Here is a 15,022-nt window from a genome sequence, read left to right on the forward strand (position 1 = left end):
TTTCACATTTTTTTTAGATGCACCAGTGTATTTTGAGACATTTTTCTTTGAGAAAGTAAAATAGAGAAAGTAAAACCTGGAATAAATGGTTTCATATTTTATGCGATATTTTAAGACATGAAAGGGATATAAAATGAACTGGATACACAGGAAATGCAGAGATGTTCTAATTACATCACTGTTAAAATTATAAATAGTAAGGACACGGTTATTAAACATGAGACAGCGGGCCAGTAAACACAGTAAAATTACCGATTAAAAATCTGTGCAACAGAATTATATGAACCTTCTTGTATTCCCAAATATTAAACTCTAAATACATTCTGAAGCACAGATTGTAGGATGAGATCACATTTGAATAAATAACAAAAACATAACTTTACTCCTAAATACACTAAAGAAAAAGCCATTAAAAAATAAAAATTATGATAATTAAAAAAAACATTAAAGTCAGAAGGACAAACACAGCATATAACCATTGAAAAAAAAATCATTTATTCATTCAAATTAATGTGTTAAAATGAGTAAATAAACAGTTACCAGGATGCAACAGAGGACTTACAAATAAAGCTTGAAACCTAAAGTCCATTATATAAATTATTAAAATAAATAACACTTGTACAAGAACTCAAAGATGAAAGAGCAGCAATGTTACGGGTGATGTTAAATAATCAAAATGAAGTATACATAGCGTCATTAAACCTTTGATTAGTTCTAATTTACCCCCCTTTTTTTTTGACCACGTGAAAGAGTTCTGGGCAACTGTCAATGCTTGCAAACTCAACTTAGAAGCACTTTTGTCAGGAATCACTGACAAAAGGCAAAACATTAGATCTTGAAAACATGGAAAAACTGATAAGGATCTCATACAAAGGTTGTCTGATGAGTACAGGACTTCCTGGGATTTACAATAATGAAATAATTTCAAAATGTGGTAAATAGCAAATTAAGAGTACCGGTACATCTTGTATACTTAAAAATACCCTTGTTATGAACATGTCCACTTAACCAACAGAAAAGCTAAAAAAGGTTCTGTAATTTAATTTGGCGAGACCACTGGAATATGCCAAAGCTTACAAATATCTAATTGATAAACAGACACACAGTGCATCAAAAAACAAAACAAACAAGTAAATGGATACAACAGACTCAAAGGAATCAAAGACAGCTAATTTATAGAACTTAAAGTATTTCATTGTGTCATGGTCTTGTGCTTTGGCCTTAAATGTCTCGTAGCTCTTGTTCGGGTTAGAATTACCACTAGTGAAGATTTGAGAGTGTCTTCCCCTCCACGTTTAAAGACGTCCAGTTATTCTCCAATAACTTCTTAATACCTTTATTCAACAACTTTATTCAAAAAGAGGCATTTGCGCCCATATCCCTTTCAGTAGAAACAGGTCCTCATCTCAACATTTCACATACAGCGATAGTATGATGACGCAAAATGATTGAGTCTTTTACAAATATAATGCTGATAAAAACCAGTTCTGCTGGTTGTTTCCTTGGAAATGTTTGCTTCAGTTCCACCCAGTTTCAATGCCCTTGCATCGAACAACCAGTGAAGCTACAGTTCATAAGTAGGTTCTGACGACAGATTCGGGGGCCTTCAGACCAGCTCAAGTACCTTTAGAAACAGGAAAATCATTTGCAGTGCAATTCCATTTAAAGTTTTCAGAAATTAAGTATTCAACAGCTGGGCAAATGCGACTACAGGAGGACATATCCTCCTGCTTTAAGCAATAAAAAAACAGCTCTCTGCAATAAATATTTACATTTGTGTAGACATGTATTGTTTTACAGTACAACTCACCTTGATTGTTCCTTGACTGTTGGCTGCAATCAACACATTTGACTCCTGAGAATCAAAACAGAGAAATGAGGGCATTTCAGAGCATTGACAGAATGTCTGAAACAATATTTAGTCTGACAGCCTATTCACCTGTCTGAGATGTTTGGCCTAAACCTCCCAGGTCATTCCAGACTCAAACAACTTGGTTTACATTTACATTTAATCATTTAGCAGACACTTTTATCCAAAGCGACTTACAAATGAGAACAATAGAAGCAGTCAGATCAACAAGAGAACAACAACAGTATACAAGTGCCATGACAAGTCTCAGTTAGTCTAGTATAGAACACATAGCTGCTTTTTTTTTTTTTTTTATAAATGAAAAGACAAGAAAAGGAAAAAGTGCTAGTGTTAGTTGGTTAAGTGCATGCGAAAAAGATGAGTCTTTAGATGTTTCTTGAAAATGAGTAAAGACTCAGCTGTACGAATTGAGATTGGGAGGTCATTCCACCAGCTGGCCACAGTCCAGGAAAAGGTCCGTGAGAGTGATTTTGAACTTCTTTGGGATGGTACCACAAGGCGTCGTTCACTTGTAGAGCGCAAACTTCTGGAGGGCACATAAGATTTAACCAGTGGGTTTAGGTATCTTGGTGCCGTGCCAGTGGTCGTCTTGTAGGCAAGCATCAGTACCTTGAATTTGATGCGAGCGGCTACTGGTAGCCAGTGTAACCTGATGAGGAGAGGAGTGACATGAGCTTTTTTTGGCTCATTGAAGACAACCCTCGCTGCTGCATTCTGGATCAATTGTAGAGGCTTGACAGTAAATGCAGGAAGGCCCACCAGGAGAGCATTACAATAGTCCAGTCTGGAGAGAACAAGAGCTTGGACAAGAAGTTGGGTGGCTTGCTCTGACAGGAAGGGTCTAATCTTCCTAATGTTGTATAAGGCAAACCTGCAGGAGCGGGTCGTTGTAGCAATTTGGTCTGTGAAGCTTAACTGATGATCCATCACAACTCCTAGGTTTCTGGCTGTCCTCGAAGGAGTAATGGTTGATGAACCCAGCTGTATAGAGAAGTTGTGATGAAGCAATGGGTTAGCTGGAATCACCAGAAGTTCTGTCTTCGTAAGGTTAAGCTGAAGGTGATGGTCATTCATTCAGCTAGGAATGTCACTCAGACAGGCTGAAATGCGAGCAGCTACCGTCGGGTCATCTGGCTGGAATGAGAAGTAGAGTTGGGTGTCATCAGCGTAGCAGTGATAAGAAAAGCCATGCTTCTGAATGACAGATCCTAATGACTTCATGTAGATGGAGAAGAGAAGTGGTCCAAGTACTGAGCCTTGAGGAACCCCAGTAGCAAGGTGTTGTGAATTAGAAACATCACCCCTCCAAGACACACTGAAGGATCTGTCAGAGAGGTAGGACTTAACCCACATGAGTGCAGTTCCAGAGATGCCCATCTTTCTGAGGGTGGACAGGAGAATCTGGTGATTAACAGTGTCAAAAGCAGCAGACAGGTCCAGTAAGATGAGTACTGAGGATTTTGAAGCTGCTCTTGCTAGTCGCAGGGCTTCAGTAACCGAGAGCAGAGCAGTCTCAGTTGAGTGGCCACTTTTGAAGCCAGACTGGTTGCTGTCCAGGAGGTTGTTCTGTACAAGGAACATAGATAGCTGGTTGAACACAGCTTGCTCAAGTGTCTTTGCAATGAATGGAAGAAGGGATACCGGTCTGTAGTTTTCAAGAAGCGCTGGATTTAGAGATGGTTTCTTGAGCAGTGGGCTTACCCGAGCCTGCTTAAATGCTGAGGAAAATGTTCCAGAGTGAAGAGAGGAGTTGATAATGTGAGTAAGCGAAGGTAAGACTGAAGAGGAGATTGAAGGAGGTGAGTGGGGATCGGATCAAGTGGACAAGTAGTAGGATGATTGGACAGGAGAAGTTTGGAGACGTCCATCTCTGAGAGTGGGGAGAAGGAGGAGAAAGAGTGTGCGTCGGTCATTGTGAAGTTGTCCTCAGTCTGCGGTGGGGAGAATTGGTCACTGATGGTTCTTGTCTTATTTGTGAAGACAACTGCAAAGTCGTCCGCTGTAAGAGTTGATGGAGGAGGTGGTGGCAGTGGATTAAGAAGGGAAGAGAAAGTCTTGAAGAGTGTCCGAGCGTCACAGCAGCTGTTAATTTTGTAGAATGTTTTAGCCGTTAAGACAAGGTTTGTGTTTTATTATTGTTATACATTCACAAAAAAGCCTTGACATTTTAATTCTGCATAATTTATGTAAGGATGGGAAAGGCAATTAATTAAGACCAAGACACTAAGCAGAAATTCAGCCTGGTCAGCACATTGCTTTTGCACACAATTATTGTGGATTTGATTTTTTCTGGGAAAATGTCAAGTATAAAAGGTACATAATATAAAAGGGATCTGGAAGAAGAGGTAATGTTTATGTGGGGCATTCCGCTGATAAAGCAGGCAAAACATGAATCCACGCGTTTCATTTTCTAATATTCCTGAGCTGATCAAGCTTGATCACAATTATATTATATTAATATTACATATTATCTTTTTTTATTTTTATTTATTTTATTTATTTTAATATCATACTGCAATTTAAGTAAGAAATCATAAGTAAAAACAGAACTAAAATAATAAAAATATTTCTAAATAGTAGAAATAAAGCTTAAATAATAGATTAAAACTAAAAAAAATACTTGGAAAATGCTTTGACAACGAATAGACACATTTAAGTTGAAGTACTAAAATTGCTAAAACTAAAGAAAATAAATTAAAAAAATATTTTCAAACAAATCTAATATAAATGACAATAGTACATAAAAACTAAGATTAGAACGAATATCAAAAATCTTAATGAATGCTATAATACTTTATAATAATACTAAAATAACACTGGAACACTTTGTTTTCACTTAAAGGTACAATTTGTAAGATATTTGCAGTAAAATATCCAAAAACCACTAGGTTAGTGTTATATATTTTGTCCAGCTGATTACTAACAATATCTCTGTTTTCAACTACTTTGGGAAAAATTCCCATTCTATTCTAAACAGTGACACAGGGCAGTGCAGTCGCCTGTCAATGACGTTACCCTTTGTAACCACCTTTACTGACGTAGAAACTTCATGACAACAGTGTCGTGGACGAATGCGGAAGTACTGTCTAGCGTCCAGCAAACCACTAGCTTGTTCCTTATTTACTTCTTCTTCCATGTTTTATGGTGGATTGTGTTACTTATTTATGGAACATAATTACTGTTTACCATCTGCTGCTGGTTCTGTCGACAAAGACCGCTTCCGTAAACGTAAGCGTACGGGCCAACCAAACGACCCAAGAAGAGTTTGGGACAAGAGGAGAGAAAGAGCGAGGATCAGTATCGGGGTTGCATTTTCTAGATGGAGAGAGCTTCGCGACAAACTTCAACTAGAAAGAGATGCTGATCTCGCTTGTGTTTTACTCAACAGGTGAGTTGTTTTGATTCATATCTTTACATAAAACGTTTGTTATTATAACAATGAACACGATTAGTATTATGGGGCATAGATGCCAAACGCGGGGCATCGCGTCTCTAGACCTGCGCGAGGATGCATCTGATCCATAGTCTGATCCATGATCATGTCTTTGCATTGACTTTGTTATAATCTACTCGCGCAAATCGTTGAACTCACGTTTGCTATGTATGCCCAATTATTGTGTTTGAATATACACGAGTGTATTTATTTGTTGAACAAGTGGTAATCATTTTCATATCATCTGACTAAACAGTAATCAATTAAATCCATGATTTATCTTTCCGTCTGATTGATGGCCATCAGCGGTTGGGTTGAAGACAACAAATCCTCTCATTACACGCTCCATCTTAGCATCATCAAACCACGTGATTGTTATTGTTTTGGTAGTGCGCCCTCTAGTGGCAGGTCCTACAACCTGTACCTTTAATTTTAGCATTCGTATAGTGGAAATATTTTGGAAACGTCTTACAAAGTAAACTGGCAAAAAAATGACTATGAAAGATGATGAAAAAAATAATATATGGGAGGTCGACTTAAATACACAGAAACTGAAAGGTCTTCCATCATGCAAAATGAAGGCCCACAGATTTACTCAAGTAAGATTATAGGATATAAATATATTACTCTTGCATAATAATGTTCTCATATTCTATAATTATAATAAGAAGAAGAAAGAATACATATTATATTACTTTAATATATCATTCAGTTTGACTGTTCAGAAAAAGAAAAAAAAAACACCTAACAAATTTTTTTTCCAATTACCCAGGTAAATTAGCCATGAGCTGAAAGATGACTATCTTTATCTTTATGACTTTAGAGGAGAACTGGCCTCCCCACTGAGCCTGATTTCGCCAAAGGTTTTTTCTCCATTCTGTCTTTGCCGCTGTCACCTCTGGCTTGCTTAGTTGGGGACACTTCATTTCCACCGATTTTGTCGACTTGATTGCACAGATACTATTTAAACTGAACTGAGCTGGATGATGACATCACTGAATCCAATGATGACCTGTCTTTTTGCATTATTGACACACTATTGTCACAATCGGTATTGTTAAAAGTGCTATATAAATAAAGGTGACTTGACAGCAATGTTTTTTTTTCCAGCAAACCACACTATTTTAGACAGTGAAGCAGAGGTGTGTGGGTATAATAAGCATGGATTCCAGAAAGCGGATGCACACTGACCTTCTCCCAACCCACTGTCTTCTGCTACCCTGCCATTACTTGTCCTTAATGTACCAAGGAGTTCAGTTCGACTTTCCCCATGTGCCCCTATGGTCATTCTTGTTCTACTGCTGGTTTTAGAAAAGTGATTTATCATTTCAAATGTGAGTGAGATGAGACTGAATCTTACCCCATCAGGTAGAGCTCGCCAGCACACTGCACTGACAAACTCATTGGTGTCATCTTCTTTCTTGTCCTTGTCCAGGACACTCTTCACAGTGTCAAACTTGAAAGTCAGCAGCGTCTTGGAGAGCCCCTTGTAGTACAAGTACAGCGAGTTGTTTTCACTTCCTGTGGGGCATATGAAGTGAAAACATTATTGAGGAGTTTTAGTATTTTTTTAACCACATAAACATTACCTTTCTACTTAATAATAAACCCTTCATTGATTTGAAATGATCAGAGAAAGTTTAATCAAGCAGCATCATCACAGCTCTGATTGTAACCAGACCGAAATAGCCAAAACCAAACCTTTTAACTAATTCTGTGTAGTTCCACTCACCACATGCTACATAGTCTCCATTAGATGCCAGACCCACAAAGTTCTTCTCGTTTATGTGGCCTTTAAATGAGCGTAAACAATGTGGCTTGTTCACATTCCAGAGTTTCAGCTGGCTGTCCGTTGACCTGTGGGGAGGTTACAATTGAACTCAGATGTTTGTAATTGGTGGTGTAATGGTTCAGATTTCTAACTGTGTGGTTTGGATCATGGTTCCGGTTTGAATAAGGATGCAAATGTTAGGAAACTCGAGGATGATTTAATAACCGATATTGTTTTTAACACAAGCCAATACTGTTCCAATAGCTGAGATTTTGATTAGGTTGTATACATACGCAGACACAATCTCTTCTCCATTGACAAATTTGGCATAGGACACCGCTTTCCTGTGGCCTTTGAAAACCATGATGGGCTGCTTAGTGTTTCTCAGGTCATAGTAGTGCACACAGTGGTCTGGAATAGATTTTGAATGAATTGAAAGGTTTTACAATTTTAAAAGGAAGTAAAACTTTCAATAGATTGATCCAAATGAATTATGCACCTGCACATCCGAAGGCAAGGTGATATCGAGAGGATGGACTGAACTTGACACAGCATACATTGGCCTTCGCTTCAATGCTGGCTACTGAATTGTCCAAGTTGGTGGACCACAACTTGACTGAAAAAAAAAAAAGAGAATTAATTTTTAAATATTTATAGAAGAATATCTCTGTTAGAATCCCAAATCAAATAAATTCTTCGGAACTGTTCAGTTGCATAAATACCTTTTGCGTCATCGGATCCTGATGCTAAGAGCTTGGGATCCATAAGATTAAAATCGACACTCCAACACCGCTTTTCATGTTCCTGTGGAAATGAAACTTGACGGTCAGAGTCCAACTTGGATTACGTCTGAAGGAATTGCAAATCCCAGATGTATACACAAACATACACATAACATTCAAAATGAACTTAATTCTTGAACTTACCAAGTTGATAATGAAAATAGTTTGTTTTTCATATATTTACTCTGTTCGTCATATTTAATTTATTAAATTATAGAAAAGAATGTTGGGCAAGATACACATAATTTAACAAAAAAAAATGAGAAGTGAATCTGCAGTAGTATGTGAGTTAAGAAGGAAATTTGTAAAAAATAAAATAAATAAATACAATAAAATTGCTCTCCTACAGAAAGGGGTATAAGAGTAATCAAAGTCATCTGGCGTACCTGGTAGACCTTTGACCTCTGTCCTGTGAACCCATCCCAAAGAATGACAGTCCCCTCATAATCGCTGCTCGCTAACAGATTTTTGTGGTAGCTACTCCAGCTGATACAGCTGGAAATGGACAAGACGGTAGAAAATGTGACATTCTGTTGCATAATCCACCAAGAACATTCAGGCCAACCCTTCATTTCAGACACTCTTTATACCTAATTTTAGAGTTACATGTCATTTCATTGACAGGATAATGAATGTCCACAGCATCCTGGATCACAGTGCCGTACTCAAACACTTTAATTTTCTTAGTGACACCAGCAATGGCAAAGTAATCACAGTCACGGTCAAACTCAATGCTGCAAAAGAGGGAAAAGAGAGGAGACAAGTGTTAGCACAGCGAGTTCTCCTGACTGTGCATGCTCATTATCTGCTCTACTTCCACTCAAACACGAACACTGAAAGAGACAAGAGTTGTAATGCATCCAAATAGCCGCTCAGACCCTTAGGTGATCAAATATATGTGTGTCTGAAAAATGTTGCTGTGATCAAAAAAGTACTTTTTATACTAGCCGAGCGAGGTTATCTGTCTGGTTCGGCACATTACATAAAACACTGAAATAACTGTTTATTTGAGCCACTCATTTTATTTGTAAACCCAATACTAGGCTTGGGAATTGACAACTGAACCAAATGATTTTCATGACACTTGGATCTGTTAACAGTTCCACACTCCAACTTTACAACGCTGACCTCATACGTCATTCCCCTGGAACTGCTTCTGTTTTTAATAACTTATTTATTAACTTATAAAGTATAACTTATTATAACTTATAAAGTAATTTTTGGGCTAATTTTCATTTTTGGGTGAACTAACCCTTTAAAACAATATTGGCCGTTTATACGGCAATGCTGACCTAAAATGCTAAATGTTTGCCATCTCTTCATCGTTCCCACATCTCAGACCTCAAATACATATGGCCTTTTTTAGACATAGGTTTTGAAGTAAAGAGAAAAGAAAATACTATACAAAACTTATTGAATCAAACCAGTTCTTTATTTACCCCTGTAAACCACGTTCTCATTGGATCTTAGCAAAACTCATAGGTGACCTATTTTGATCTCAAAAAAGGTAGTTGTCACTGAAAGTTGAGAAGTTTGCATCTATGTAACTGTCATTTCTGGATGACATCAAATTAGAATTTAATGCAGCCTTGCTACATGAAGTATTCGTTTTTTTTTTTTTTTTAACAAAAATCAGTCGTAAAATCAATATCTTACAGACCACAGACACTAGTGTAATAAAAAAGGCCATAAATAGATAGGACATGTTGTCCTCAAACCTTGCAATAAGCATACAGCAAGACCTGTAGTTATTTATTTATTTTTAAAAATATTACCTTTTTTATAGCCTGTTAATTAATTGCTGAAAAGATTTACAAGAAAGCCAGTAAACTTGCTCACTCATACAATCAGAGAGGTTTAACTAACATCTGATTTACCAATAAATCACAAGCCATTACTTTCAACTCGAAACAAACCAAGAATGTTGATGTGTTATGCTTTCCTCAAGTTTTATCAGAATGAAATCTGTGTAATTGGTGACTTATTAACGAGAATGCACAGTAAAAGATACACATTTGGGCATTATGTTGATGAGCTGATGAAAATTTATGGAACAGAGAAGAGAATCAAAAGCAATAATATATTTTATGTATAAGCCGGCCACCACTTCAGCTTTTGTAAAATAGATGGTACTCACAATTCAGTCAATAGCTGTGATGTTATTCAGTAATACAATACTACCCTCTGCTGGTTCCTTCGAAAATGAAACTGAACAAGATGTGGTCTGAACCCCAAATAAGATTTTTGCAACCTTACCTGGACACAATACTGGAGCCATTATAGAGGTCACTAGCGTATGATAGGGTGGCCAGAGGCCTCACAGAGTTGTAACGGGTAAACTTTGATAGACACTCCATGAAATCATCCAGTTGGTTAACAGTCCTGCTCTCATCTATTAACGAGAAAAGTGACTGTGTTGAATATATCAGAATATTCAAATATACTATACTTTTTTATGAACAGATACACAGTATATATATTGCTTTGGATCAACCAACCCGTTATTCGAGACATCCTATTGGAGAAATAACACTGCTCCAGATCCTCAAAGTGTGCCGTCAGTCTCTTACGCCGTGACGCCAGAGTGCTGTTGTACCAAGTTTGTCTTTTACCCTAAAAGTAAAAACAATAAATAGTGAATATCAGCATTACTCAAACGGATATAAACCAACCAATAGCAAATGAGAACAATTCATGAAGAAGAGAAAAAGCATTACCTGTGAGCTTCCACCAAAAGGGTGCTGCATGTATTCTGTGGGGTCTATTATGCTACTGCTGGAGACGGAAACAAGATATTATTTATTAATTGGAAAAATATTGCATGATTGTTAATAATTAGATTTTTTAAAAAAATGCCATTTACGTATTTATGTGAAATATTGCATATACCTGCATAGTTGGTCTTACCTGGGTGCAGGAGAGGGAGCTTCAAACTGGGGTACAGTACTGTCTAAATTGGGGTCCATTTCACTCACTGTGTACATACCACTCATTTCCTAAAATAAAATAATCATATCCATCAGATATACACTACAAAAGTTTGGGGTCAGTAACACTTTTATTCAGCAGACACTAAATTAATTGAAAGTGACATTAAAGACGTTTAATAAGCAGCACCAGAACTATTGATACAACAATGACAATAAATGTTTCTTGAGCACAAAATCACTATATATATATATATATATATAGTGAATGAAAGCTGAAGCTGATGGCCAAGCTGAATATCATCCTTCAAAAATCATTCTGATATACTATAATATTCAAAAATATATATATATTTTTAATTGTATTGTAATTGTAAATTATACTTCATAATATTGCTGTTTTTGCTGTAGCATGAACATGAGACATCTTTCAAAATCATTTTAAAAATCTTTGTTCCCTAACTTTTGAACGGTGATATAAAACGGTATGTATAAACATAAAAAGTGCATAATATTTCTATACAAACAATAAATAAATATTGCCACGGTGCCACCATATTAAACTGACCTCAACTTGTTTGATATCCTCCTCCAAAAAGTTCAGTTCTTTTTGTAACTGCTCCAGTTGCTGTTGAAGTACATACAGGGAAACTTTGAGTTAAAGACCTCATTGCTGTCGACGGTGCATTACTCAACATTTTAAAAATAGATGTGGAGGCTCAACCTCTCTTTTATTTCTTCTGGCTTCTTTCAGGAACTCCATTAAGATCTGGCGCTGAGCAGCTTGTGATTCCTGTAGACAGAGATCATTGATGGATCAGCAAAAGAGAGGCAATTGGTCTTTATGAGTCACAGCGGGGGTTTTATACCTCTTTATAAGAAAATAAATTATTGTGACATCATCAACCACATTTCCAGGCTCTTTAATGGAGCTTCGAATCTAATGATCTTTTAAGCATTATATAATATTTTATGCTTGTTAATGTTAATAAAAGTTACTATAAATTGACCCCTGCAATTTACAGTGAAAACTTTTTTTTTTTTTTTTACAAAATATTGGTCATGTATAATTAAAAAGTATAATCAAGTCAGAAGAATTTGGGAATTTAATGTAAAAATACATAGCAGGAATGCAGTGTTTGTATTTTCCATTAACATTTTCAATTCCACAACATAATATTAAACACTGTACAAATTTGACCAATTACTGTTTTTGACTGACATTTACGTGACTTGTATATTCTTTCTCAAGTCCTTAGCCATGCAAATGTGGTAAAATCGTTGGTTATGGCTTATTTGGCCTTATTTTTGGTCAAACACACACATTTTTTTTCATTTGGAATTCAAAACCAGTCACAAGTTTAGGGTTTGCATGATCATAATTGGTCAAATTTTTATCCACAGAAAATAACAGACAAAATCCCAATCTCTACCAATCTCTGGTGTTTCAACACCTTGGGTGACACAATGTGAAAGAAATGCTAATGTAAAGCAGCTGTTCTCAGGGTGCCTGAAGAACCTGGAAGTGTTGGGACAGGCAACAGTAACGTTATCCTAGGACGTGTACCAACCGCCTCCAGTTGTTTCTTTTTTTGCAGCAGGTACTCTAGTATGTAGTTGACATTGGCTAAATCCATATTCTCTTGATCTGCACCAAGGACGTCTTGGAAAACCTGCCATTTGGTTCCATTCTATAAACAGCATATGAAACATGAACAGTAAGACATCATTTAATGTGGTACAAACTATCTGTAAAAGTTTTGTTTAAATAGTTTCCACTCATTACACAAACAAAGAGCCAGATGCACTCACAGGGTGATCCCGTTTCAGACGCTTCTCTTCAGATCTTTGTTTTTGTTTTAGGATCAGTTCATTCACTGTAAAACCATTAGACAATCAGCTAAGCAAACTATAAAAATGAAAAATCAACTAAATGTCTGATATAGAAACACATACTGTGAGTGGTAATAAAAGAGTTTGATGTTGTCAAATTTGAAAAGTAATGAACACATTATTAGCATATTATTAGCATACACATACCTAAAAAGTTGGGGTAGAGTTGATCCACATTATCTATGATATAATTACATTTTGGGCATCTGTTGCTGTCCTCCAAACTCTGTCGTATACATTTATAACTAGATAGAAATGAAGACATGATTGTTTGAGTCTGGGATGAAAAAAAAAACCATGAAAAGGCAAGAATAAACTCAGTTTAGAGAACAAGTGCTTCTCACCAGAAACTGTGTCCACACTTTGTCATGTGAGCTTCCTCTATCATCTCAAAACATATAGGGCTGTTAAGAAAAAAGGAAAATAATGACAGGCAAAGCTTGCTTCCTTTATCCAATAAATTAATAAACAGCTGAGACGTGACTGTTGTTCTGAATTAGTACATAGTGGGGTTTAAAGTCTTAGACCACCACTACATTTTTTTTTTGTTTTATTCAAAATTAAACTAATGGCAGCATCACTCAAGCTGAATAAACTTCGCAAGTTCGTCAGAGTGTCAAATATACAATTTCAACTTTATTATTTTCTTACTGTACTATACTATAAAGTACTATAACTTTCTTACTATAATGTCCAATATGTCCTTTTATTGTCCACAGGGAAAAAAAAGTTCAAATAAGTTTGAAACCACAAAAGCAAAGCAAATGATTAAAGAGCGTTCCTTTATGGGGGGGAACTAACGTTACCCCTTTAACAACATGTTGACAATAATCCTTTATCCTAGGAATTACAGGCTTACGTGTGGAGAAAATCACAGGATTTGCAAGATAAATATGCAATTAAGACTCAAACTTCACTGTCCAGTGGCTTTAGCTCTCTGCAGTCTAGCGGGGGAAGGTGGATCTACTTACCATACAAAATCGTTACTCTTGTCCTCATAAGGATTGATGAGACCGTTGTACAAGGGTCTTTTCCTGCTCGACGAGCTCAGTCTAGAGCTCTGTCCCTCGGCTACCGAGCCCAGAGTCCGCGAGGACACCCCGTTAGTCGAGGTGTTCCCGTTCTGAGCGCCGCTGCTCCCGCTGTTCGCTCCACCGGCGCCAACGCCGCCGCCGCTACTGTTACTCATACTCCCAGAACTCGTCCCGGGGACGGACCCCGCTGCACCGCCGAACTGCTGCTGCTGCCGAGTGCTTGACATGATTGAAGCCGTTCGCGCACGTCGGAAGGCCAGAGCTGAAGGGAAAACTGCGGGGCTTCACCGCATCCGGGCGGCTGTGGGAGATAAGCTAACTAGCTAAAGCGACACAGACGGGAGAAAAGAGGCAGAAACTTCCACCAAGCGCACTGCTAGCACTGAAAGGCGCTATTTTGAGCACAGCTGAAGCGATTCTTCTGCATGCAAGAGGTTCACATTGGGTCTGCTCGATGCTAACGTGGATATGCAGCTCCGCAGAGATTTGTTGACAACTCTGAGAGCTTTACAATTTTCAATCCACACTCTGCAGGATGTTCACGCGAGAACTTCCCCAAATCAAACGTTCACGTGACTCGGCAACGGCATCTTTTGGTTTGGAGGACAACTGCAGATGTCAATCAAAACAAAACAATTTCTCCAATTTAACCGTCGCAGATTAAATCCTCCAGGAACATACAAGCGTCCTTATTCAGTAAACATATCTTCTTAAAAACACACCGGCTTCTATATTTTAAAGGTATGCCTTTTGTAGAGCAAAACCTGAGTCTATGGGTAGACTGATGTTGACCACGTCCTAATTTTAATTAGAAAATTATATTGTCTAAACCTACTATTAGCTAAACAGCTTATGTAGACCATTTTACAAATTGTAATAAATTTTAACTTTTTTTGTCACACTTGTTTTGTTTCTCCTTAACCAATAGGCCTATGCCGTTTGTTTTATAGTACATTTACAATGCTTCTCTCCCTAGACCAGAGTAACATTTTGTAACATAACGATTTTTGTATTTTTATTTTACAAACTTAGTATCACTCACTCACTTTATTTATTTATTTATTTAACTGTCCAGCTAAACAGAATTTATTGCATTTTATTTTATGCCTCATATACATTTATTTAAAATAGCAACATTTCAAGTGAAATTTGCTTTAAAGAAGATCATTTTTCAGTTTCATTAATGGTGAAAAGATGAAAAATGTTACATAGTGGAAGTTTGGTGCCATTTCATAAAACAAAAATAAGAAAAAAAAACACTCAAAATAAAATAAATAAATAATAATATTACATTTCAACTATATGTGAGCAT

General features: G+C 37.0%; 1 protein-coding gene across 1 annotated transcript; it reads right to left on the reverse strand.

Moving 5' to 3' along the window:
• Positions 1-472: 472 nt before the first annotated feature.
• LOC132096343 (E3 ubiquitin-protein ligase COP1-like) lies at positions 473-14,283 on the reverse strand. Its single transcript, XM_059501633.1, has 20 exons — positions 13,648-14,283; positions 13,021-13,080; positions 12,824-12,921; positions 12,596-12,660; positions 12,355-12,474; positions 11,508-11,576; positions 11,352-11,411; positions 10,764-10,852; positions 10,574-10,631; positions 10,355-10,469; positions 10,113-10,248; positions 8,447-8,590; positions 8,243-8,351; positions 7,797-7,878; positions 7,574-7,690; positions 7,368-7,485; positions 7,036-7,160; positions 6,664-6,824; positions 1,811-1,855; positions 473-1,624 (listed from the first exon to the last, which is right to left on the reverse strand). Exons 1-20 carry the CDS (start codon positions 13,935-13,937, stop codon positions 1,607-1,609), a joined length of 2,079 nt encoding a protein of 692 aa, XP_059357616.1. The 5' UTR covers positions 13,938-14,283; the 3' UTR covers positions 473-1,606.
• Positions 14,284-15,022: the final 739 nt, after the last annotated feature.

This window comes from Carassius carassius, chromosome 20, assembly GCF_963082965.1.
Source record: "Carassius carassius chromosome 20, fCarCar2.1, whole genome shotgun sequence".
Taxonomy (NCBI): domain Eukaryota; kingdom Metazoa; phylum Chordata; class Actinopteri; order Cypriniformes; family Cyprinidae; genus Carassius; species Carassius carassius.

What these genes read in the sequence shown, in the direction of transcription:
- LOC132096343 (XM_059501633.1), bottom strand. Translation starts at nt 13,937, where the DNA reads ATGTCAAGCACTCGGCAGCAGCAGCAGTTCGGCGGTGCAGCGGGGTCC. An exon ending in ACTCTACCCCAACTTTTTAG is followed by an intron (nt 12,661 to 12,823) that starts GTATGTGTATGC and finishes ATGGTTTTACAG; the next exon opens with TGAATGAACTGATCCTAAAA. An exon ending in TGGAGACTATGTAGCATGTG is followed by an intron (nt 6,825 to 7,035) that starts GTGAGTGGAACT and finishes TATGCCCCACAG; the next exon opens with GAAGTGAAAACAACTCGCTG.